This window comes from Erpetoichthys calabaricus, chromosome 9, assembly GCF_900747795.2.
Source record: "Erpetoichthys calabaricus chromosome 9, fErpCal1.3, whole genome shotgun sequence".
Taxonomy (NCBI): Eukaryota; Metazoa; Chordata; class Cladistia; order Polypteriformes; family Polypteridae; genus Erpetoichthys; species Erpetoichthys calabaricus.
In genome coordinates, this window is record NC_041402.2 from 139066652 (window position 1) to 139093361 (window position 26710).

The following is a 26710-nucleotide window of genomic DNA, read 5'->3' on the forward strand; positions in this document are numbered from 1 at the left end:
GCACAGGCGATTAAAAAAATACAGAGAACTGGACAATTTCTTTAAAAAAAAAAACCTGAGACTTATAAATGTTATTACAATTTATGCTATTTTGTATTTTGCTTTCATTATGAGTTGTTGGTGAAATTATTTGATGTTGTATACCATGTTTCACCTGCCTTTGTTTCCATTTTGTACTTTTTGTGTTATGAATTATACAGTCTGCTGCTATGCATGCTTTGAGTATTTCTCCTTACATCCTATCAACTCACTATAGTCACTGTTTACTTGTCAGTTAGGGGCTGCATCTGTGATATTGGTATACTTGGTATGTACATATGTTGTGGTTGATTTTTGCTATGTGAAGAATGGATGCTGAAGAATCTCAACTTGCATCCAGAATGGTTAATTTTTTCTTTTTCCTTTCAGTTTTGCAAATGTTCTTTGTTCATTTCCATTCCCAAATAGAAAGTTAGAATGAACTCCTCAAAAAAATGGAGATTCATTTTGTATTTTCTCAGAATTATTGCTTGCCAACCCACTTTGCAAATTACAGCTTCACCACTTGTGCTGTCTGTCTATTCTTTGTGACTCAAAGTTAACAGTAGGGATGTACTAGTACTATTTTTTGACAGCTGACACAGAGTATTTAATAAGCACTTTAGGCTGACACCTAGTACTGAATGAGTACTTTTATTAGGAAGAAAAGACTAATGCTACATTTCCAAGAGCAAATATGAGAAGCATACACTTTTATTTAACGAAACACAGTAAACATTATTTTTATATTTATTAAAATAATGATTTTTGCAAATAATGTTTTTAATATTTAGCCAACAAGAGGTACAAACAATCTTAACAAAATTAGATTTCAATTAAAAAAAAAAAATGGCACCGTAATTTTTTTGGCAATTGAAATAAATATCTTTCTTAATTAACCTTTCAAAAGGGGCCCATTCTTTTAGAGGGAAAAAAAAAATCGATACTATCATAAATCTGTTTTTTTCTCTTATCTATAGCTTCACTAAAAAACCCTTCACTAACTACACTGGTACATAGTGCTGACAAAACCTTTTGTGCCAAATTAGCCAAGAAAATAAATAATCCTATATTGTGTGCCCAGTTGTAGAGAACATTGTCCAATTTTGGATTAACTTTTTTTTGTATTATAAATACTGTATTTCAAAGAAAAACAAAGATGTGTCTTTGTGGGATGTACTTATGACTCAAACTCTTAGTTTAAAACATGACAACTGGAGTTTTAACAAAGGTAACACTTGAAAATTTATGGGTGCATCAGTAGTGTCTTAAATGCACAAAGTTGAGAGCAGGTCATTCCACTCCTATAGTTAATTTCAGTCGCTTTGTGGTTTACAATCGAAATAACTATGTCCTCATTTTTACTTATTAAAAATGTTTATACACCTCCCCCTGAAATGCACCCATCACATAAATTACAGTGTTCTCCCCAGAAATTTTTTCCAGCCAGGTGGCATGAAAAGTAGCCGTGTGAGACGAGATGGGGAAATTAAGTGGTGGGGAAAATTTAAATGTGCACTATTTTTATTAGTTAATTATTAATAATTATTTTTCAATGGTCAATATGACTTCCTTTTTTAAGGTTTGACACTTGTGCCAGAATATTTTTTTATTAAATTTAAGAAGTATCCAATTAAGGATTCTGTAATCCTAACAAAAATTTTAAATAAAAACCAAGAGGCGCAAGTATTGTCGCTGTCGGGAAGAAAAGTGAAAACAATGAAAAAAAATTAAGAAATATTCTTCAAAGCCAACTTGCATATGCAGAAGGTGTCTTCAGTTAAATATTTATTCTTCTTCCTAGAAAAGGAACAACCCGTTTCTTCAGTGTTCCAACAGCTTTTCAAATAGCGTTGTATGTGGCAACTCATTTTTTGCCAACCAATACATGGATCTTAAAGCTCCCACAAAGGCATCTCTCTGTAAGTTATTTAACACAGATACAGATCTTTCAATTTGACCGATTCCAGTTTGCTCTAGTAAACACTTTCCTAAAAGGTCAGCAGAAGACTCAATGTGCGTTTTACTTTTTTCATGGTCCAGCAAGCTTTCTTTTCAAATTCTTGTGCATGGCACGTTTACCCAAGGTAACTCCTGCCTTGGGGGATGTCTGTTTGAATATTTCATGCACAATGAGCACTACATACCATTTTCTTTGACCATTAGCCAATCAAAATCTTTAAACCATTGTTTGTTTATGCCGAATAAGCGGTGCTTAGATTTATCAATTGGCAGAGTGTGTGCTGAAGAGATTTCCCCTGATGGACCAGCTTCTGCAATGTCTTTGTCAGAAATTGCCACATGAGGAGTTGATGCTGCACCTTCATTAGTTTGTGGCGTCTCTTTTCTGAAATAACTGAGCAGTGTTGTTTTCTGAACATTTTTTTTTGCTCATGTTGGTAAACCGTTTGGAAAAAATTAAAAGTACCTATGAATCAGACTTTTGAGTGAGAAAGTGAGAGACTGCTGGATATTCAATGCACACTTGCCCTACGGCAGGCCAAGATCTGAACAAAAAAGGAATGGCAGATGGGTCACTTTAACAAAACTACGGAAGCGTATTAGGGCCACAGTGAAGAAAAAAAAATACGGGCACATTGAAGAAATAAAATTTTATGTTGAGAATAAAGTCGAGATGTTGACTTTATTCTCGACATTTCCACTTTATTCTCGCCGTTTATGTCGAGATTAAAGTTGACATTTCCACTTTATTCTCATAATTTATTTTGTCATTAAAGTAGAATGTCGTAAACTAAACTTCATCTTAAAATCAATATTTAATTTTCTAGATTTTCTCAAACCCCGTCATAAGGTAGTGTAGTGCATTAAATGCTTTGTGTTAAGTGTTCCCCGACCGAGTTGTTAATCACTACGCGCTTCTTAAATGGACTTCCGCTTGCACTGAGGAGGCACCGGGAGGGATCACCACACGAAAACACAAAGTATTTCATGAGCTACATAATTTATGACGGGGTTTGAGAAAATCTAGTAAATTAAATATTCATTTTAAGATGAAGTTTAGTTTACGATGTTCTACTTTAATGACAAACTACAAGAATAGTCAACATGTCGACTTTAATCTCGAGGTAAACGGAGAGAATAAAGTGGAAATGTCAACTTTATTCTCGACATAAGCTTAGCAGCACTACACAGACTGCACTGACACTGAGAACCGAGACGTCAATTCCTGACGCCTGATATCTGATAGGCTGGTTTCACAAGTGTTTTTTATTTTATCAGTCATCCTCTTTGCTTGTGAAGTGCCTCTCTGCTCCCGCTGTTAGCATGTACAGCCTCCTCTCACCTGCCCACCTCTCCATACTCCTTGCTACTTTAATTAAACTGCTCTGCCTCTGCTATTACCATGTACACCTCCCCATACTCTTTGCTTGTGAACTCCACTCTGCCTCATCCCTGCTATTAGTTTTAGCACCTCGCAACTTGCAATCCTACTTCTAAAATATTTGCCCACCCGCCCGCTCGTCCCTTACCCTCTCTGCAGATCATTAGATCTGCGGCTGTCATCTCACAATGTCATGCGAGATGACAGCCGGGCGTTCAACTAAATTAGCCGGGCGGAGGGCCCTGCTAAAAGATGCTAGGGAGAACACTGAATTATATTTTGCTTTGTTAATTGCTGTGACTTTTATCAGAGAAACTTCCTTTCAGCAATGTTGACTTTTTTTTGCATTTATGGTTTATTTTCATATATGACATGAAGTGCAATCAGCCGAGAACTTAAGGTGGTACAAGCAAAATTTGAGGCATTGGAGCTTCAAAGGGATATGTGTAAAGTTAGCAGCAAAACAATGCATATGTGTATGTAAAATGAAAGAACTCATGTACATAAAAAAACAAGGGAAGGGATTGACCACTCTTTTGAAGTATGTTCTGAGTTTTCAGAATTGCCATTTCTAATGTTAAACCTTTCCGGATCATTCTCTACTTGTTTATTTCCAGTTGAAGTTTTGGGCGAAAAGAGAGGTGACTATTGACTTGCTGAACATTCTGCAGAAAAACAAAGATCGGCTATTTTTAAAATGACAACAAAATGAGTTGTAAGGATATTACATCTTCCCAGATACACTGCCACTATGAAATGTCATTTCTGGCAGACCTGACTTTATTTATTTATTTTTTTTAAAAAAACTTAAATGATGCCAGGGTCAGTGTAACATATCAACTTGATAAACTAAGGTATCAAAAGTTGTATTTTTTTCCCCCACTAGTACCTACTACTTATAATAAGAGTGTTTACAAGAAATTTCCTGCTGGGAATCCCATATCTCTCATATTTCATTTAGCCATGAGCAGAGCATAAAGCATTACTTCAGGCTGTAAATGTGTTCCTGGTTTTTCCTGCTAAATAAATATGTAATTCATCCTGTATTGCATGCAAGAGGCATTTCAAGCCCAGTGTTCTCTTGCGATGCCTTTCATCATATTTTGTATTTTTTCATAAATGTGTTAAAGTTGTGCCTTTGCATTTTTAACAGGTTCAGTAGCTACAGCCGAAGATCCGTCTGCCATTGCCGCAATTCAGTCAGCCGCCACTTTTACCTCAGAACAGCCAATCAAATACCTCTTCAAGACAGAGACCTCTGGGGGGCAGGTAGGGGGAACTGTATCCTCTCAGTGTTTTTGTTAAGAGGGCTTTAGATAGATCAACGCAGCAATACTGGTGCTTGCTCTACATACATTTCCATAAACCACTCAAACCAATACCGTGATTTATTTTGAGAGCACTGAGGTGTCCTTTTTTCCATAGTTGTTGCCATTGGTATGATCTGATGTGCCCTAAAATACACTGTAGGTTCCATGATGGAGCTTTTTAATGATGTCTTTTGATATGGTCCTTCCTTTATATGGTAAAAAACTTTTATTAGACTAAATAGATTAGTATAGTTGCAAATCTAAGACCTACTCTTTTGGGTTTTAAGTCCAGGTAAAGTAATGCTTTTAATTGAATAGTTTGACTCCATTATATTGTGCCATCATATTTTTTTCCCCACACTCCCAAATGCCTATATATATTTTTTTTTTTTTTGGTCCAAAATGTTGATTATATTTTAATAATGAAAAGTCCATAGGTGTGTTTTGTCATTTCATACAATAATAATTGGAATTTTTCTTGTGCCTGCTCCCATACAATTTAGGATATGGGATGCAAAGTAACTTGAAGGAAAATACAGGGAACTCAATAAAACATAAAACATTATGCAATGTTTTGCAAAGGGTTTTTAATGCAACTGTCCTTTAAATAAACCAGTTACTGTACCAGCATCCCTGTGGACTGAGTTGTGGAGTCCAGGTCAGGTTTGCAATCTGTTACCCAAGGAAACTGACACATGTGATTGTCTTCATCATTGTCAAATGAAGAGCAGATCCTCTTCAAACGTAACAGTGTAGCTAAGTTTTGGGTATGGAAGAAGGAAACAATTTATTCGTTTGAAACTATTGCAACTGTGTCCTGTATAGAGTACAGTCAAATCCAAGTCTTGGCAATACTAATTTGATGGTGTCTTTTAGTTATGGCTGATCATAGTTTAGTACTCAATAGTGGCTCATTAATTTTTGATCATTCAGTTTAATGTATAAAATGAAACAGGGCAGGAGGAGAAATATTTTTGTGAATCATATATAATCATTGTGTTGGTATAAATTCTTAAAATATTAAAGGAATTTATTTTGGTATTTATGCAAAGTTGTTTGCGTTTGTAGAAGTTAATTGACCAGGTTTTTTCTTCATGAATAATGGTGAAAGTTATTTATAGGATTAAGGATGGTTAATTTACTTCAGCTACAAGAATTAATGTTTAATTTTTTTTTTCTTTTTTGTATAACTTTTCTCCTCTCTTTATTCTTTTTCTTCCTAAAGGTTACCTATCGTGTCATTCAGGTATCTGATGGACAGATAGAAAGTCAATCTGATGGCTCTACTGCTGTTAGCGTAGTCACAGGTTTTCCTACGGCAACACAACCTGTTACACAGGTATCAGACACTTCACATTTATTTTATAATAGAATAATGGAAGTGAGTTGGCTTTCAAACAAGTAAGGTCATTGAGGATTTTGTTTATTTCACTGATTTAGCTGATAGGATATGTATGGTTTTGGCCATGTCTCACTCTATATATTAGTGTAAGGATGTGAAAACAATAGCTATAGTTTAAGCTACCAGTATTGTGATTTACTGCCCTATTTCTTTCACCATTACTTTCTGGCCTTGCCATGCTAGATGAAACCTTTCAGATTCACATGACAGTGCAGTGTATTTTCAAATGCATATCAACATCTACAAGGTCAATAACATTTTGATTTAAAAATTGTATTTACTCTTTTTACAATTAATGGATAATCTTTCTGATGTAAGCTAGTGTATTTTGCTTAAATTATAAAAAGACAGACGCAGGACACAAGTTCAGCACACACGTTTATTTTTTCTTATTCTCCTTCCAGCAGCACTTCTGGGTATGGTGGAAGAGCTGCAATAAAGGGCTCTACATTTCCTAAAGCACCCCCTGGTGGCACCCACAAGACCCAACCGGGGTGTGCTAAAGTCCAACTTCCATCAAGTCCTGTGGGAGCCCATGGTGCTGCAGCAACCTGGGGGCTGCCCTCTAGCGTTCCAGGGGAGATTATGCCCCGATCGCTGTCTCTCCCATGATCCTTCCATTATAGACGTACCCTGACCATCTGCCACAACTCAGTAGCTTGTTTTGCTAATTTTTCAGTAGTTTCATCAGAAGTGTTCATTGGCCTTTTTTTTAAAGCTATTTCGACTTGCTACATCATTTCAGTTAATAGGGCATTTGTCTTGGATTGAATTTCTTTTGCTTTATGCAATCTAAGATCAATATATTTAGGGTAGTTGTTGCAATGTATAACCTGTATTTTGGTACACTTCAGCTAACAGGTGGAGACTTCTAGCATTCTCTGTAAAAAATGGTATACTTCAGGATTTTTTCACTTAGTGGAAAACTTTGACTAAGCATCAATATTGTGCCCTAAATGTTTATACTGTCACATCCAAACCTCACAGTTGAAATTAGGCTTTAGTTGTTTCTTTTTTTTTTTTATATTTAAAATGTTTTTTGCTTTGTCACAAAATTTTACTTTAATGAAAGCACACTTGAAATAACCTTGATCACTTTTGTTCTCTCTCTCTCTCTCTCTCTCTCTCTCTCTCTCTCTGTCTCTCTCTCTGTGTGTGTGTGTGTGCGCCCCCCTGGAATTTTCCTTGAAAATGCACCATTTCTCCCAGAAAATTGTTGCAATTGCAAATGTTTTGGTATACACATGTTTATTTCCTTTATGTGCATTGGAACAACACAAAAAAACAGAGAAAAAAAGCCAAATCTGATATCATTTCACACACGCTTCCTATAACCATCAACAAGCTTGTTACACCTCTCAACTGGAATTTCCGACCACTCTTCTTGTGCAAACTGCTCAAGGTTTCTCAGATTTGAATGGCACCTTCTCCCAACAGCAATTTTAAGATCTCCCCATAAGTGTTCAATCAGATTTAGATCCGGACGCATTGCTGGCCACTTCAGAACTCTCCAGCGCTTTGTCTTCAACAGTTTCTGGGTGCTTTTAGAGGTATGTTTGGGGTCATTGTCCTGCTGGAACACCCATGACCTCTGACGCAGACCCAGCTTTCTGACACTGGGCCCTACATTGCGCCCCAATATCTTTTGGTAGTATTCAGATTTCATGATGCCTTGCACACAGTCAAGGTATCCAGTGCCAGAGGCAGCAAAACATCCCCAAAACATCTTAGAACCTCCACCATGTTTGACTGTAGGTACTGTGTTCTTTTCTTCGTAGGCCTCATTCCGTTTTCTGTAAACAGTAGAATGATGAGCTTTACCAAAAAGCTCTACCTTGGTCTCATCTGTCCACAAGACGTTCGCCTAGAAGGATTTTGGCAAACTCCAGTCTGGCTTTTTTTATGTTTGTTTCAGCAGTGGGATCCTCCTGGCTCTCCTGCCATAGCGTTTCATTTCGTTCAGATGTCGACAGATCGTTCGAGCTGACATTGTTGCACCCTGAGTCTTCAGAACAGCTTGAATATGTTTTGAAGTTGATTGGGGTTGTTTATCTACCATTCGGACTGTCCTTCGTTGCAGTCTTTTGTCAACTTTTCTCTTCCGTCCACGTCCAGGGAGATTAGCTACAGTGCCATGTGCTGTGAACTTCTTGATTATGCTGCGCACAGTGGACAAAGGAACATGAAGATCTCTGGAGATGGACTTGTAGCCTTGAGATTGTTGATATTTTTCCACAATTTTTGTTCTCAAGTCCTCAGACAATTCTCTGCTCTTCTTTCTGTTATCCATGCTTAGTGTGGCACACTCAGACACACAACAGAAAGGTTGAGTCAACTTTTCTCCATTTTATCTGGCTTCAGGTGTGATTTCTATATTGCCAGCACCTGTTTCTTGCCACAGGTGAGTTCAAACGAGCATCATATGCTTGAAATAAAACGATTTACCCACAATTTTGAAAGGGTGCCAATAATTTTGTCCGGCCCATTTTTGGAGTTGTGTGTGACATGATGTCAGATTTGGCTTTTTTTCTCTGTTTTTTTGTGTTGTTCCAATGCACATAAAGGAAATAAACATGTATATACAAAAACATTTGTAATTGCAATAATATAAATATATATATATATATATATCCATCCATTTTCCAACCCGCTGAATCCGAACACAGGGTCACGGGGGTCTGCTGGAGCCAATCCCAGCTAACACAGGGCACAAGGCAGGAAACAATCCTGGGCAGGGTGCCAACCCACCACAGGACACACACAAACACACCCACACACTATGGCCAATTTAGAATCGCCAATCCACCTAACCTGCATGTCTTTGGACTGTGGGAGGAAACCGGAGCGCCCGGAGGAAACCCACGCAGACACGGGGAGAACATGCAAACTCCACGCAGGGAGGACCCGGGAAGCGAACCCAGGTCCCCAGGTCTCCCAACTGCGAGGCAGCAGCGCCACCGTGCCACTTATATATATATATATATATATATATATAATATATAAAATATGATTTTTGCTTTTTCAATTCGGATTTTATTTTTATTAAAAATAAACTAAGATTAAAAATATAATTAATTGTTGTGGATCAATAAAATTTACTTCTTGCTGAAGGTACTGCTTCTCTTTTGAGAAAGCAATGGTATAATAAGCAAAGTAAAACATTTGTCATTGTTACTGTGAAACATGTGAAGCTGATAAATAAGGAATATTCTTATATGATTTTTTTTTTCCACATAGGCTGTTTTCTCACAATCAGAGGGACTAGAAGGAGACAATACTGAAACTCATTACACTTACTACCCAGCTACTATATCAGATGCTGCTCCAGCTACCATGGTAACCAGTGTGCAGGCATCTGATTCATTGCTAAATCAGACCACACCAACAGGTAAAGGCTTGAATTTATCAAAGGACCTACAGTATATAGAACAAACTTTTACGTTAACGTTTTGTTTGGATTGTAAAGTTGTATGTTTGAAAAGTTTATTTTTGCTGAGATGTCAGTCTAGTAAAAGAAAATTCATCAATTTTTTTCCACTTACATTATACCAACATTTAAAAATTATTTAGAGTTCTGTAAAGTTGATCATTTACTAATGTCTGATTTGTCATTTATTTAACCTCATATTGAAAGTGCTTACACTGTCAGTGTGCAGATGAACTTTGTGGTCCTGCCCACAGCTCTTTAATTTTATTCTTCCTATTAAGTTGACATATAAGGTCTTGCTTTTCCAGTACCTCAAAATCTAACATGATGTTGAGTATTAGAAGTATTTCGGAAAATACTGTAAGCTAATATGTTGTAGAGCCTTTCACTATAAATTTTATGGTGCTTACTACCAAGAATGCTTCCTATGTGAGAATTATATTCAATGCAATTTGTGCACATGCATGGGAAATGCTTAAAAGAGGTGCTGCTACCCTAAATAAATATTTTGACTTAATTGCCTGTTTTGACATTAGATCTTTGTAGAAATGTTCATCAAATTGCATGGATATAATGGAAATAGCCTATAGATTTACATTGTATGATTTATATAAACTTGTCAGGATAGTTCTTAAGTAAAAACCAAGTAAAGAGATCGTGTATAGAAAAATTTCCAAATTAAAAAAATCAGTTACAGCATCTTTTATTATGAAATAGATTTGACGCAGAGCACAAATATTCTTTCCAACAACAGACTTTTGAAACTCAACAATCTGGCAAAGCAAATGTGTGATGAATTCTATAGATGTATTTATTGGCTACAGCATTTAGCCAAAAAAGAACATTGTTAAAACATTACACTGCAATGCACTGTCCATCAATATTGTAGTAAGGAAAAAGAACTAAGTAACTAAAATTGATGACTGACTTGAAGTAGCTTCAGTAATAGTCTTTTTGGCAATATTAAGCTATCATATACCAATAAACAAGGTCATATCAAATTGTATCAAGAAGAGTCTTGATACAATCCATCCCTCTTGAGATCTACTTATACTAGAAAAGATCGAAGTATGTCATCAATAAGTAGAGTGACTATGAATACTGCTATCATACACAACATATACATTGGTACATCATCTGACCCTAACTATAAGTAGTTCCAATAACTGATTAGAATGTGTAAAGTTTAAATTTTATTTTATTGTGCAATGTAACATGAAGCAAACACTTATTGGTGATTTTGGTGGAATATGAAGGTCTGACACCTACCTGTTGTGGGCCTCCATGCTGTGCTTCTATTACAAATCAATATGCAAGTTTAACAGAATTAAAAAGAAAATTTTGTAAGCCAAATGTATTTATTACATGCTCTTTATTATTTATTACATCCATTTATGCTATATGAATGAACCGTTAAAATGAAAAGATTTCACTGTTTGTTAAGTATGTATTTTGTAGTGTTCACTTGGGTGGTGGGGGGGTCTTTCTAACTATTAATTTTATAGAAATGATTTAAGATCATTTATGTGAGCTGGACAACTTTGCATGTGAATGTCTTAAAAACATTCAGACTTTGTTTCGATTGTCATTTGTCCTCCCTAGGTCAGCTATATGTTATGATGTCACCACAGGAAGTACTAAGCGGTGGAAACCAACGTTCCATTGCTCCAAGAACTCAGCCTTACAGCATGTAATTAATTTCATTTTATTTTTTTTTTATTAATCATATCTCAGATGTGAAAAGAGTGAATATATCTGTTATTTAGAAACACAAACAAGGCTATTAAATCTTGTCTGTTTTCTAATTGGTTAATTAGTTGTTTTTTGATACTTTAGTCTGACAAAACCCTTTTCTCATCTTCATTTGTTTTTGTTTTTATTTATAATGGTTTTTAAGATTTTCAAAAATTTACATAGCTAAAAATGAACCCACAAGTTGCATGCAGCAAGGGCAAATTCTTTCTACGTGCAGAAAATACAATACTGGATACAGTTAGTATGATGGAAATTGGAAGACATAACATTTTTATGATTGTCATTTTTATATATATATACTATATATATATAATATATATATGTAGATATTATTTGCCTACTAATGTTGTTTGAATTATAATACAGGTAATTATTTGTTTATTGAAAGATATGCCCAAAGCCATCAAACATTTCAGTAGTTGTTGCTACCAGTTTTTACTGAACTCCCAAAAACACATTACAAATTTTAAAATGAGGGGTTCACATGATAACTTTTCTCTGCCAAAAGCAGAGTCTAATGATTTTTAGATAGGATCATGTGCCTGAGAGTTTAAAAAGAGATCACTTTGTGTTTCCTGCATAGCTAAAACATTAGTGTTAAATTGTATGTACAATTTTTGTACTAATATATTAAGTGTTAATTTAACACTGTGAATTTGACATTGTCATTTTCCTTTCTGCTCTTAGAACTATCTAGTCACCATTAACTTAAGAGCAAGGTGCTTACCAAGCAAGTCCTGTGATGTCCGTTGTTTTATTTAGGCAGATAGACATGACTTCAACAGAAGGTGTTTTTTGCATTATATCTGAATAAACCTAAAATATTTATTTAATATCTTTTATAGTATAGTCTGTAAAACTCAAACAATGCTTTCTAATACAAATTACATTCTAAAACAATCCTAAGACAGACATGAAAAAACTGCAGCTATCAAATGTGCAGCACTTAAAAATATGTGGTTCAGATTGATGTTATCCAGTAATCTATATAAGAAATGTATACAAAATCTTCTAATGATTTGTGAAGACATTAAATGCAATAATTGGCCAATTTTTTTTCTCCCCAAGCTATACTTTTTTTGCTCCTATAGGCTAGATGCCTGTTTTATTCCCATCTTTCTTCTATTTAAATTAAAATACTGTGGGTCTTTTCTCACAGTAATTCACAAATAAAAGAAATGAATGTAAACCTTTAAGTATATGTAATGTACTTTTATTATTATTATTATTATTAATAAATAATTGTATTTTTTTCCTCCTCATTTTCATTATTTGCAATATTTATATTCAAAACAACGTAACAAATAACCTGTAAAATAAAGTGTTTATCAAGGAAGTAAGTTCATGATGCAGAACAAACCTTTAAGTTAAAGCAGATGAAGCATAGGCTTCCTGTATAATTAGTTCCACAACAAGATGGAATGATTAAAAAAAAGCAGCTGGTGAACAATGGAGTATGGTGGCCTTGACTTTAATGCAGAAGCCTAGATGAATGCAGTAGGTAGGAGCAGTTGGTCATGGATCGACATACTGTACAAGATTATAATATAGTCTGTCAAGATTAAACGAAACTGTTTCTCCTTTTTCCCCCTTTATAGTTGAAGAAATAATTAGTATTGTATAATTTAATGTGTGTTAATTCAATAGCCAGCTAAGAAGTATGCTGCATAACAATCAGCAGGTTAGCAAAGGTATCTAAAATGGTCATTGTGGAAACTAAAAAGACTCTTTAAAAGGGTAACGATAAAAGGAAAACCAGAAATAGTCTGTTTTACTAATGAGTGACAACACAAGCTAACCACTTTGAAATGCAAACAGATTGTTCCTGGAAGTGATCTGCAAAAACAGATCTATAAAATGCAGGATTATTGGATAGTCTGTCTGGAGTAATGCAATGTTGAGATTAGTGCGATCAAAAAACAAATACCTGTTAATTTATATTAAAATATATATATTTTTGTAAAACATTTGAATTATAATTAAAGAATACCATTTGACCTGCATACTGTCTGCTTGGTAATGTTATATAATATGTCTGCTTTTTTTCCCTGACCCTGAATGCCAACACAACTGCCTTATTCGCTTTAATTTACTAGGCTAACACACAGTGATCCTCTGTGAGCTTCTGAACTTGTTAGTTAAGTATCTTTCATTAAAGAAAGAGGTTGGTCTGTTACTTTGATGTGCCTGCATTGTGTTCATTTGAGCAGCAGCGGGTAGAGAACTCCCAAGTCTAGAAATTTTGCCTTATCAATTTGGCCTAAACACCGAAAGTCTTGTGCTTCATGTACCTGTAGTTTGAAAACATCATAGTGTCTCCCTTTGGAGGCAGACTATTAATGGCTGTGATGTAATTTATGCAGATGATCTATTTGTATAAAAAGAGAAGTAAAGTTTAAATATTGCAAAGTTGAACAATATTTTTGAAAATTTCAAGCAAAACAACTTTTTAGTGTTCAGTGCTTTTAGGTGAAAATGTCTCGGATCCTAATCGCTTTGAAAGTTTAACAACTCTGTTTAATAGCGAGTGCTGAAATAGCATGTGGCATGGAGTAGTACCTATAGCACTATACTTTAAACACTAGGTTGCCAGTTCAGTTGCTGTCTATGCCTCAGTTGTTCTAGTTGACACTGAGCAAGTTTCTTAACCTATTGTTCTCCAGCTGATAAAAATACCTTTAACCATGTGCAACATATCCTTACCTTGTAAGTAATCTTGGATAAAAGTGTCAGCTAAATATGCAACAACAAAACTGGCTTATGTTTAACCCCCATGTTAGTTCTGCATGAATTATTGTATGTTCTACATGTTTTTCTAGTAAATCAGATGTGCCTCGGACATCAAGAGATGAAAAAAGGCGAGCACAACACAATGAAGGTAAAAACAAAAATGACCATTTCAAAGCAAATATTTAGGTGTCTTAAGTAAATGTTCAGGAATCTTATGCACATGTTCATCGTCATTTAATGGTAACTCAGCTTTTTTATATGTGTACCCCCTTGTTTAAGGAGAAATGTTAAGTGTTTTTGTCTTTAATTGACTTGTTGATTAAGAAGTTAGCATAATATTTTTGGTAGGTTGTAATAAATAGATACTGTTTAATAAATATAGGGCTGAGAGAGTATTTCAGGTGTAGGTTAGATAATGAATAAGAATCTTTCGCTGGTTGTATTAGCAAATTGTCATTTTAAACAAGCAAAAAAATAACAATAAAGACTGAGCAATTGATTATTCTACCAAGCAGTGGATCTTTATTTACATATCCAATAAATTGTTCTGTGTGACTGAGCAACAAAACCCTAGTCTAAAATGAACTGTAAATTGAAATGTAGTGTGGTACTTCCATAAGTCAGTTAAAATGTTTTATCAGTTAAAAATAAAATGCAACATGTATTTGTTGACTATGTCAAATATATTCATTTTATTTGGAACCAACTATAACCTAATTTTATTTAATTGTTGGCATTTAATGACATTTTCATATAGTTTATCATAACACTGAACCAAAATATTATAATTTACTTAATGAAAAGATTGACCCTTTAATCATTTACCTGTGTCTAAGTATGTTAAACTTCATGTTTGTGTTAAAGTAGTTAGCTTATATATTCTAAAAGGTGTTTTTAGCGTATTGTTAATTGGGAAGAAAAATTAAATGTCTAAAAAGTAAACTTAAAAGAAAATATTACTAGAGTAATAAAAATAGGCTTATTGATTTGGGATTTGTTTGGCTCTTGCTTCTTAAAAAAAAAAAAAAAACATTTTAAATAAAACACTTTAATAGGTGCTTTCTAAGTTAGAAATTATCGTCCCCAAAAAGCATTGAAGAAACCTGGTTTAATGATTTATGATGTGTTGTTGTATACTTAAAACATGAGCAGCATGTCTAAATTCCTAGTATTCTCTAGTGATTTGTCAAAACGAGTTTGTCATGTGTACATTGTACAATAAAATTCATACTTGCGTGTCTCTGTGGGTACTTGACAGAAATGCAATTCAGAAAATAAGATATTATTGGCATGCAACCTATGCCATTCAATATGTATAGTATTTGAACGTGTATATATTGTATTTATACACACTGTCTATGTTACAGTGTTTGATTTCTTATGATTGACTGTTAGGCTGCTTTACAACTTGTGGGTAGAAACTATTCCTGAATAGTATGTGATGTCTTGAAGTGAAGGCAGCTGGGTACAAATAATTTGCTGTGCTGTACTGTGTTAGACTAACAGTGTTAAACTAATGATTTCAGATACACGGAATTGAAAAGGTAATGGCAAAATAAAATAATCTACATTAGGATTAATAGTTTTTGGTATGCTTGGTGGGTGCAAGAACAAAAAACTGTTTAACATATTCAGCACAGCCGATACACTATAATTATATGTCAAAAATATTTTTAATTCAAAACAAACTTTTGTATGTTTAATATTTCTTTTTCACTACAAATGTTAGTAATCCAATTACTCGATACTGTACAATTTGATCTGTGTCAAAGCTTTTTACTGTTTTACTCTTGTTTTATTGGTCATCTTAACTTGTTTTTGTGAAAAAAAAATTAAATTGTATGGTTTTCTAATGTGTTGACCATTCTGTCAAGGTTTCCTTAGGGCCATAAATTTACTAATACTTTAAGCATTGAATTAGAGGTTTACTTTTTTGTTTTAAATACTGGAAATATAGCATTTTTGTCTACAGTTTACTTAAATGTAAAAATAGGTAGTAAATTAGCAAGCTATAGGCAGGTGAAAATATACCATGATCTCAGTAGTGGAAAGCCACCACAATACTTGACTTGCCTTTTGCTTTTGTATTATAACTAAGCTCACAGTCAGACATGATGTGGTGGTGGCTTTTCACCTGTAAACTGAACCATGTCTGGAGCAGAAACTTAATTTTTTTTCTGGTCTCCCATGAAAATTAATAGTGTAGTCTGTAGTTGCATTCAGGTTAATATCTACATTTTACCTGTCTTTATTATAGAAATTGTCAGAATTTTAAAGTAGGGTCATCAGTCTAAAAAAAAAAAAAATACTGAAACAAATGTCACTAATCATTTGAACTGTTAATGATCAGGCCCTTTAATAATAAAATAATAATTCTTTACATATATAGCGCTTTTCTCACTACTCAAAGCATTCTCCACACAGGGAGGACCCAGGAAGCGAACCCACAATCTCCTTACTCAAAGCAGCAGCACTACTACTGCGCCATCTGCGTTGATGGTTGGAAGCATAATTTGCCATATTACATAGCATTCAGTATTTGTACCATTGTTGGTTCCCTTTTGTCTGTATTATAAAATCTGTTTTGGTTTAATGTGCCTCTTTCATGCACAACGTACCATCTGTGACCAATTTAAAATTGGCAACATTTTCTAATTGAACTATGAAATATTTATTCTAGAAGCTAGCACTTTTTCAGAAACTGCATGCTGGGAAGGAACATGCTCAAAGCCTTAAATTAAAATCCTTCATTTTCTCATCCCACTATGCATTGATAGTTTAAAGAAACTGGTGGTCTGCTGTGATATACAGTTCTGCAACCTATTACGTATTTGTAGTAGTTCACTAACACAGGCATTTTGTGTACCATTCTGCATGGTGTTTGGATAAGCAGATTAGCAAAAGCATGAAAGATGTTATACAGATACTTCATGGTAATTTGAGCCCAGAGTATAACATTCAAAAATGTGAATATACCTGGTTTTAAATCATGTTCTCCTTTTCAGTTGAGCGTAGGCGAAGAGACAAGATTAATAACTGGATTGTGCAGTTATCAAAAACCATTCCTGATTGTACAATGGACGCAACGAAAACGGGGCAGGTAAATACCTTCTGAGCAATCTTTAAAGTGTAGATTTAACAGTCATTCTTTGAACGTCTTATTGTTTTTAGCATTAATGTTGATACAGTTAATGAGTTCACACTTTTTTAGCACTACTTAAGGGTATCAGGTTGGGTATCCCTTAGGAGTGTGCGATATGTATGTCCACGATAATATGTTAATTGTTGTTTTAACAATGTGTGAGCTGAAATTATCAAGCACGTTACTCATTTTGCAAAAAACAATCAAAAACTTGCCTTGAGAGTCAACTTATTCACTGTCTCATGTAACCTAACAGGATAGACTGTTGCATGTGCGCAAAGCAACGGCTTAGGTGGAGAAAATCCTCTCTGTGGGTTGCAGGATGGGGCGGAGATGGAGCTTAGGGGAGAGAGGTGCAGAGCTCAGAGGAGCTCGCACATACACAGCGAGGTTAGGATTTCAGACCTGTAAATGTGACATTATCTTTTCTGTTTGCCTAGATGGATGTGGGTGGCTCACCCTATCCCATCCTGTTTGCAGCTGTCGATCTGCCAAAACACTTCTTCGTTTTCCTCTGGAAATTATTGGTTCATAAAGTGATACTTAAGCTTTAAAATATTAAGTTATACATTTTAGAATGAGTTTATTTCTGCTGTCTTCTGTTTAACATTTGGGTGTCAACTGCGTTCAAAGCCAACTAACTGCCATTACAATAGCAACTACAACAGAACTCATTGCTATGGTGAGTTTGGTATCGGTGTCCAGGACAGATCTGTTAGCAGCAGTGTTATTTTACTTTTTTTGTTTTACTTTTTTTAAACTATCATCCAGAGGTATCTTGTATGTACTCAACCTGAGGGGATTTATACCACAGTACATGCAAGTGTATATAAGCATGAGCAGCAAAGGGCTCGTAAAGAAAAAGAAAAGGTGGCTAAAGCTTCATCAAAGTCTAAAATGGCCTCAAGTTCATAGTACAGCCTGCCAGGACCCAACGCTGCAGTATCCGCTCCAGTAGAGAGCGAAAGTGTGAGTAAAACTGCCAGTGAGGTACATAAGAAGAATTTCTTTATTCCTGGAGGATTATTGAAACTGAGTATGGCGCCTCTATCCCTGCTGTCAACTACAGCAAATAACCCACCGTGAGTCAGCAGCATCAACTCTAACTAGACTCACAACTCTACCTACGGAACACAGAAAAGACCAGAACAAATTGTCCAAGCTGAAGATAATGATTGCTACACTCAGTGGGGACATAAATTATATAAAGAGGTATATTAAGTTTATAAACAAGAGAAACGAGAAACAGCTTCAGGATATAAAAGACCTGGAGAAACATTTAAGTACTAATTTTACTGCAATCTTTAAATAAATTCCAGAAAGAATTGATGAAAAAAATACATGATTTATTAGTAATGTTGAGAATACATTTAGAAGTACTTGATGCTCAGCTTCAAGGTTTTACATTTTTAGTTCTCTGGATGTAGCAAAAAGTGCTAAGAAGACTGATCCCAACAATTTTTTGAAATGTGTTCATGAGTCATATCATGTCCTGGCAAGGCAAAGAAGATTCTGCTTGGAACTTGGTCCATTTGTAATGTGACTTTTGCCGTGGTTGTATGTTCTATTTGCTTTTCAGAAACTTTGTGTTAATATTTTTTTCCATTGAATATATGTACATTTTAGTAACCAAAAATTAACTGGTTACTTAGTGTGTGTGCACTTTTTTTTTTTAAAGTCATCATTCCCTTGGTTTATTGAATCAGGAATGTACTATCATATGTTATCAGTCTCTAAAGGAACTGTTGTCATCATTCCCTAGGTTTATTGTATGGGGACTGTGTTATCATCATTTGATCATTTGATATTTCAATTATAATCTTTCCTGCACCACTGCTGGGGGGGTTTGTTTTGTTTTGGATGTGCTCTGTGTCTTGGCACGTCAAAGGACTAGAACGTTGAATGTGTGGTCTAGCCTCACTTGGGAGGCAAAAAAAGGGGGAGGGGTTGGGGGAGAGAAAGAGAGCAATGTTATTTCTTATTTATCTTTTCTACCCCAATAGTCATACGTGCAAACATAACAATAGGCACCATAGCCATAACACCTGGCAATAATATGAAATCAAGTACAAAGCTATCATATAATGTACTACCTTAACTTAAGACTACAAAAGGTCAGAAGCAATGTCTCTATGCCCAAACAGTGAACTTTATGAATTGGAATGTCAAAGGTCTCAGATTGTAGAGAAAAAAAAAGTATTCTCTCACCTTCCAGGAGACTCATTTAATAAGTAAGGAGCAGTTTCAGTTGCACAGAGATTAGATTGGCTACATTTATCACTCTAGCTATACAAAGAAAACTAGAGATGTGGGATTCTTAATACACAGAACAATTTAATTTCTAGTATTAGATGTAGTATCTGATCCTGATGGGCAACATGTCATAGTGATGGGTAGTTTATTTAAAAGCAAGGTGATTTTGATAAATATCTATGCACCTAATGTGGATGATAGGGATTTCATCCAAAATTTATTTGCATCTGTTCCTAATGTGAACACTCATAAAATTATGATGGCTGGAGACTTTAATTGTGTTTTAAATACAGACCTGGATAGGTCTTCAGCTATAGTAGTGATAACATATAATACTGCAAGAATAATTACACAGGATCATAACTCATCAGACTCATGCAGATTTTTAAATCCAAATTTAAGAGTATATTCCATCTTCTCACAAGGTCATCATTGTTACTTAACGATTCATTATTTCTTCATAGATAATAATTTTTTGCCCATCATCAAATCTTGCAAGTACAACTCTATTGTTATGTCTGACCATGTCCCTCTAATCATGGAACTTAAATCATTGTGCCCTACGCACTTCTCCAATAGCTGACGTTTTAACCCCCTGTTATTATCTGAAGAGAACTGTACAAATTTTATATCCAAGCAAATTGATTCTTTTTAGAGACAAGTGCATCCTCAGAGGTCTGTAGGAATACTGTGGGGAAACTCTGAAAGCATTTTTAAAAGGACAGATTATTTCATAGCATTTTCACAAAAATAGATTGGAAACCAAGAAGATGTCATGGTTAAACAGTAAAATTATCAGAATAGATCCAGAATATGCCAGGTCGGTCTGCAGATGAGGCCCTTCATAGGAAAAGACAGATTTTGCAATCAGAATTTAACCTCTTGACAACTAAAGAAATGGAACAACTCATGTTTAAATCACGACATGATTACTATGAACACGGAGAGACAGCTAATAAGTTCGACAAGTCCTCAAGGAAGAAATTTGCAATGCAGTAACAGTAGTCGCCAACACAGAAATAAAATCATTGACCACAAAAACATAACCTACACATTTAGAAACTACTATAAGTCCTTATATTGTACTGAGTTTAAAGAAAAGACATTTTTTTGATGTATTGCAGATACACAGCTATATACTCTTAGTGTAGAGGAACGGGATAAACCTCTTACACTCAGAATTACTAGACGCTAGGATTGGTCTCGTCCATTTCGGGAGATGGACATCTGAGACGGAACTCAGTTAGCAGCTGTGTTATGTTACTTTTTTTTTTTTTTTATATAACCTTCCTGTATTTACTGAAAATGAGGGACTTTGATTACAGCATATGCAAGTATATACAAGCATGACTGGCAGAAAAAAGGCTCAGAAAGAAACGTAAAAGACAGCTAGAGCTTCATCTAAGTCTAAACAGGACTCAAGTTCAAGGTACAGCCTGGCAGAGACTGACCTGGAACAGATAGGTGAAAGAATGATCTCCTGGGACTTGACACCGTAGCATCACCTCTAGCTGAGAGCGAAAGTGGGAGCGAGTTGGGCCAGGAGACCTCGTCGATTCCAGAAGGTGGTTTGAAGCTGAAAATGGCCTTATTTTCCGCACTGTCTACCCACCGCAAGCTAGCGCCACTGACTCTGACTGGACTTGCTACTCTACCTGCTGAGCTTAGGGATGACCAAAATGAGCAGTCTGAGCTGAAGGTAATGATTGCCTCAGTGATCACCACCATAACTACCACACTGTGGGAGGGCATAAATAAGATAAAGTGTAATATAAAGAAGATCACAAATGATATAAGGAAAGATATAAAGGACATAAACATGACAAATGTGAAGCTTTTTCAGGATATCAAAGATTCAGAGAAACGTTTAAGTAATTGCTTTGAGGCAACCTTTAAAGATATACTAGAAAAATTGAGAAAAAAATACAAGAAAATGTGAGTAATTTTGAAAATAAATTTAGAGCACTTGTTGCTCAACCTGAAGACATAAAGCAAATGTTCATAACTTGTGTTGAAACATTTGAACAACTGGCTTCCACTGCTGACGAAAAAGCAATGGCTACTAAATCTGAAAGAAAAGTGCTTGGAGACAGACTAACTATGCTGGAAGACGGATATAGACAAAATAATATCAGAATTGAAGGTCTCCCTGAAAACCTTGAAATCCCAAACCCAGTGAATTTCATTGCTGAACTATTCTCTCAAATAATTGGAGAGGACTTCAAATCAGACACCATGATATCTGCAGCTTACCGCATATGTGGATCGAACGCCTCAAAACCTAGAGGCCTCATTGTACGTTTCAATGAATTACAGTCTAAACTGAATCTGATGTCGCATCTCAGAATGAAAAGAGATTATATTTGAAAATAACCGCATTCACATTTTCTGATTTTTCACCTTCAACAGTTGCTTAACATGCCACATTTTACAGCATTAAATAGCGCTTACACAAAGCCAAATTTAAATATTACAGCATTAAATAGCGCTTACACAAAGCCCAATTTAAATATTACAGCATTAAATAGCGCTTACACAAAGCCGAATTTAAATACAGCCTCTTGTATCCTGCTAAATTAAGAGTGGATATTCAAGGCAAGCTAAACATTTTTAGTTCTCCGGATGAGGCACAAAAAGTGCTATAAAAATTGATCCCGATTCTTTTTTTTAAATACAATTGTTAGTCGTGTCCTGGCAAGGCAAAGAAGACTGTACCTGCAATTTGGCCTATTTGCAGTGAAACGTTTGCCGTAATTATACATTTTATTTCTTTACCTGTTGCTTTAATGTTTTAATTACAATTATAATTCTATTTGTATCTTTGTTTGTGTGTGCATATTTATATGTGTATGTATTTATTTATATTTATATAAAAGAAAATCTTGCGACAAGACGTGATCTTCTGAAGAGAGACACTTTCACTTGGTCACGTCACGTCATACTGACATCCATTGGAAGCATGTTTCTGTGAGATGGTGACCTAGGCAAGGAAAGTAATAATCAACCCGGAACAAGTGGAATTGAAAACCTTGCAAGTTCAAACAGGGTCAGAAATTAAAGATAAAGTGTAAAAGACACCGTAGAACTTCATAAAGACATTCAAAAACATTGGCGCCATACACATGCAGAGTAGGTTACACATTATGAAAGCAGTGGAATTTGGAAGGCTCAAAAAAATCCTTGGCATGATACACACGCAGAGCAAGTTCAAAAATATGACAGTACTAAAATTTGAAAGTGTCAAAAAAAAAAAAAATACAGATCGCATTCGCACAAACACTACTACCGTGTTTCTCCGAAAATAAGACAGGGTCTTATTAATTTTTGCTTCAAAAGATGCACTAGGGCTTATTTTTGGGGGATATCTTGTATTTATTCATGTACATCAATATACGTTTATCCAAATACAGTCATGTCATCCTCTTCTGGAATATTGTCATAACTCTCCACATTCAAGCCCTGAATTTTAGCCTGAATTTCTTGCTACTCCAGCCACTTTTAGGATCCTCCAGGGTCAAGGTGCGCACTTTGATGTTTGATGAACGGTTCGATGTGGTGAAATGACACGATACATTTTAAAAGTCTCACATACCATCTTCTGTGCTGTCTTTTTTTTTTTTTTACAATAAAGACTTCATGAAAATGTCTATTTTGTGATTAAACTAGAAATTTCAGCTTTAACCTCGTAGTTTATCATTAAAGCAGACCGTCGTTAACGTCATCTTAAAACTGACCCACTTGTTAAATCGCTACGTGTTTCTGGGGCTTCCTCCTGATCTGACAGCAGCGGCAAGCATCGCCACACAGAACACATTAAATTTATAATATTTCAGCTCTCTGCACATTTAGAATTCTTAGATTTATACTTGATATAATTTTCATGATGAAATGCTTTAAAAATATGTATGTTACATTTTACAGATAAATCGTTAACTTTGTTTAAATAATGAATACTGCTAATAGTTACACATATGGGGTGGCAGAGTGGTAGCGCTGCTGTCTCGCAGGGAGTCACATCCCTTGTGATCACTGCCTGGAGTTTGCATGTTTTCCTGGTGGGTTTCCATAGTGTGCTCAGTTTTACATCCAAAGACATGAAGGTTTGGGGATTTGATGAAGCTGCAATGACGTTAGTGTATGTGTGTGCTTGTGTTCACCTTGCAATGAGCTGATGCCCTGTCCAAGGATTTTGTTTCTGTCTTGCGCCAATGCTGCTGGAATGGGTGCATCCCCAAATTGATGGATGTAATCATTAAACATCCTTTTCAGAGATATTGTGACAAGTTGTCCTTGGAATTTAATGGATGTTTCGGGCATCATGTGAAGTATAAACCTGGCCTTAGGCGCCTTATTTTTCAGCTGACAATCTTGACTAGGGCTTATTTTTGGGGTAGGGCTTATATTACAGAGCAACCTGAAAATCATGCTAGGGCTTATTTTCGGAATAGATCTTATTTTCGGGGACACAGGGTAGGTGAAATAACGGAACAGCAAAAAGAGATTGGATATATGGACATAGGTGATATGTTGGAAGTATAAGGCTTTAAAGTTTTTAAGTCAGAGACTTGTACATTGTTTAATTCATGTTACCATCAGGGAAAAGTACTGCTGCTTCTCAATGAAGAGGTGTTTCCGCAAGAATTCAAAGATTTTCTGTTTGGTGACAGTGAAATCTACAAACGCTACAGGCAAAATATACGCGTCTACAATAATCTTTTCGCGTTAGCATCATTCAATGCACAAAACATTGATTTACACAATAATGGACCATACGCTATGAGAGTCTGTGTTCCCGCAACAGTTACAGCTACAACAAGTTTAATTTCGAAAAAAAACACAGTTTGGTCAGGTGTGTCTTTATGATCACGGAGAAGCAATGCAACATAGAATCGAAAGACTTAAACAATCCGACGTAATAAAAATTTTACAGACAATAATGGATACACATCCATACCTCCAAAAGTATTGCACTTTGCACTAAATTTATCAGCAAAACATGGACAAAATTTTTCTTGGATTTCTATATGGTTCCAAAAGATCACAGTCGCATTTATAATAAACCCACATGTGATGAATTGTCAGTGATAATAATTTCAAAAGATGGAGATATCATCCAAAGGCAAAGCATGATTCATCATTTATGTCAAATACGTCGCCACATGCCGACCCTTTACTCTTTCCTTTGCTTTTCCCAGATGGCGAAACAGGATGGTTGTACAATGTGAAACAAACACATTCAGAAAAACAACACCCACACAATATTTCTGGTCAAAATTAGCAATACTTTCCCATGTATTTAACCCACTTCTGTCATCTCAACGTCTATCGCAACATTACATTATTAATGCGTATGTAAAAGTCGCAGTTAATCGTCTCTTCTTTATTAAATTGAATCAAGCTAAACTTAGAACGGAACATATGCAGGGTCTCATTGATTACGTTCAAAATTCAAATATCAATAGTTCAGACAAATTCAAAATAGGTAAAACAGTAATATTACCATCATCATATCAAGGTAGTCCAAGAGCATTGCAACAGTTATATCATAATGCAATGGTAATATCCAGAACTATCGATCGGCCAGATTTATTTTGTTACAATGACGTGCAATCCACAATGGCCAGAAATCCGCAGCTTCTTGAGAACAATACCACTGGCTACATCGATTCTGGATATTCTCACTTCCATAAGTAGATTGTTTTATCAGAAAATCTTATTTTTATTAATTGAACTTAAAACGATGTTCGGGCAGAAAGGAAATCTTGATATGCCATTCGTATTAAAACGTTTACAGTTTCCTATGAGAATAGCTTTTACAATGACAATTAACAAATCACAAGGACAAACAATTGAAAAAGTCAGTTTATTTATAAGAGACAAAGAAATGATCTTCACTCGCGGCCAGTTATACTTTGCATGATTAAACAAGGAATCAAAATTCAATGCGATCTTAAAGAAAAGTTCATTCCAAATACTGTTTTTACTGAAGTTTTAAAATGAAAAGTGATCATAATGCATATGTAACAATTCCCATGAAAAAAAAACACTTTAAATTGTATTTCCACAGGACCAAACCCAGGGGTCGGCGAGCAGGGGGCAGAGCCCCCTAGTATATATAAATAAAATTCTACCTCAAACTTTTCTACAAGCATTAGTTATTGTTTTTCCTAAGAAAAATAAGTACTTACTGCATTGTGCATCTTATAACCAATCTCACTTCTGAATAATGATGCTAAGATACTCTCCAAAGTCCCTAGTCAGAAGGGCTGTGAAAGTGCTCTCTTCAGTAATAACACAAGACCAAACCAGATTTATATTAAAGGTCCTCACAGGTGGCGCAGTGGTAGTGCTGCTGCTTTGCAGTAAGGAGACTGTGGAAGATTGTGGGTTCGCTTCCCGGTTCCTCCCTGTGTGGATAGCGCTTTGAGTACTGAGAAAAGTGCTATATAAATGTAATGAATGAATGAATTATTAAAGGTAGACATTTGGCTTCCAATCTCCATCACCTATTTAATGTAATATATTCACTCATAAAGTCCAACACTACAGAAATCTTGTTATCTTTGGGTGCAGAAAAAGCATTTGATTTGGTTGAATGGGATTACCTATTCACCACTTTGCATAAATTTGGGTTTGGTCCTAACATATGTGCATGGATCAAACTACTGTATACCAGTCCAGAAGCTTCAGTTTCTAATAACAACACTATCTCGGACTACTTCAAACTAGAATGCGATGTTAGACAAGGATGTCCCTTGTAACCACTGGTATTTGCAGTCGTCATTGAGCCATTGGCTGTTCACTTACAAAATGCACCAGAGATAAAAGGGATTTTCAGAGAAGGACTTGAACAGAAAATATCACTATATGCAGATGATATGGTACTCTCTATATCAGACCAACAAAATTCAGTGCTTGCAGCTCTAACTGTACTAGCAAAATTTCAAAAGATATCTGGACTCAAAATTAATTTGATCAAAAGTGTGCTTTTCCAGTGAATTCTGTAGCAAACACCATTAGATTGGACACCTTCCCTTTTATCATTGCAGATCAGTTTAAATATCTAGGGGTAAACATCAAATAAACTATTTTTCAATAACATTTTGCTGTTCTCATGGACAAAATTGAGCAAGACGTGCATAGATGGTCTACCCTCCATCTTATTTTGGCAGGGAGAATTAATACTATCAAGATGAATATCCTCCCTAAGCTTCTGCTTCTATTTCAAAACATCCCCATATACATTAACAAATCATTTCTTGGAATTCAAAATATCCACATATCCAAAGAACGACCCTACAATGACCTAAATCAGAAGGCAGCATGGCTC

General features: G+C 35.3%; 1 protein-coding gene across 3 annotated transcripts in view; it reads left to right on the forward strand.

Annotated features, from left to right (window-relative positions):
• Positions 1-26710, forward strand: part of usf1 (upstream transcription factor 1) — a 108300-nt gene that overhangs the window by 61554 nt on the left and 20036 nt on the right. For 2 of the 3 annotated variants that reach the window (XM_051931829.1, XM_051931830.1), the window contains exons 3-7: positions 5897-6010; positions 9311-9461; positions 11103-11190; positions 14075-14133; positions 16991-17085. In XM_051931829.1, the coding sequence (XP_051787789.1) occupies positions 5897-6010; positions 9311-9461; positions 11103-11190; positions 14075-14133; positions 16991-17085 (507 nt within the window). Of the gene's footprint in view, positions 1-4514; positions 4631-5896; positions 6011-9310; positions 9462-11102; positions 11191-14074; positions 14134-16990; positions 17086-26710 lie in introns of all 3 variants that reach the window. The other variant, XM_051931828.1, reaches the window with a different exon arrangement.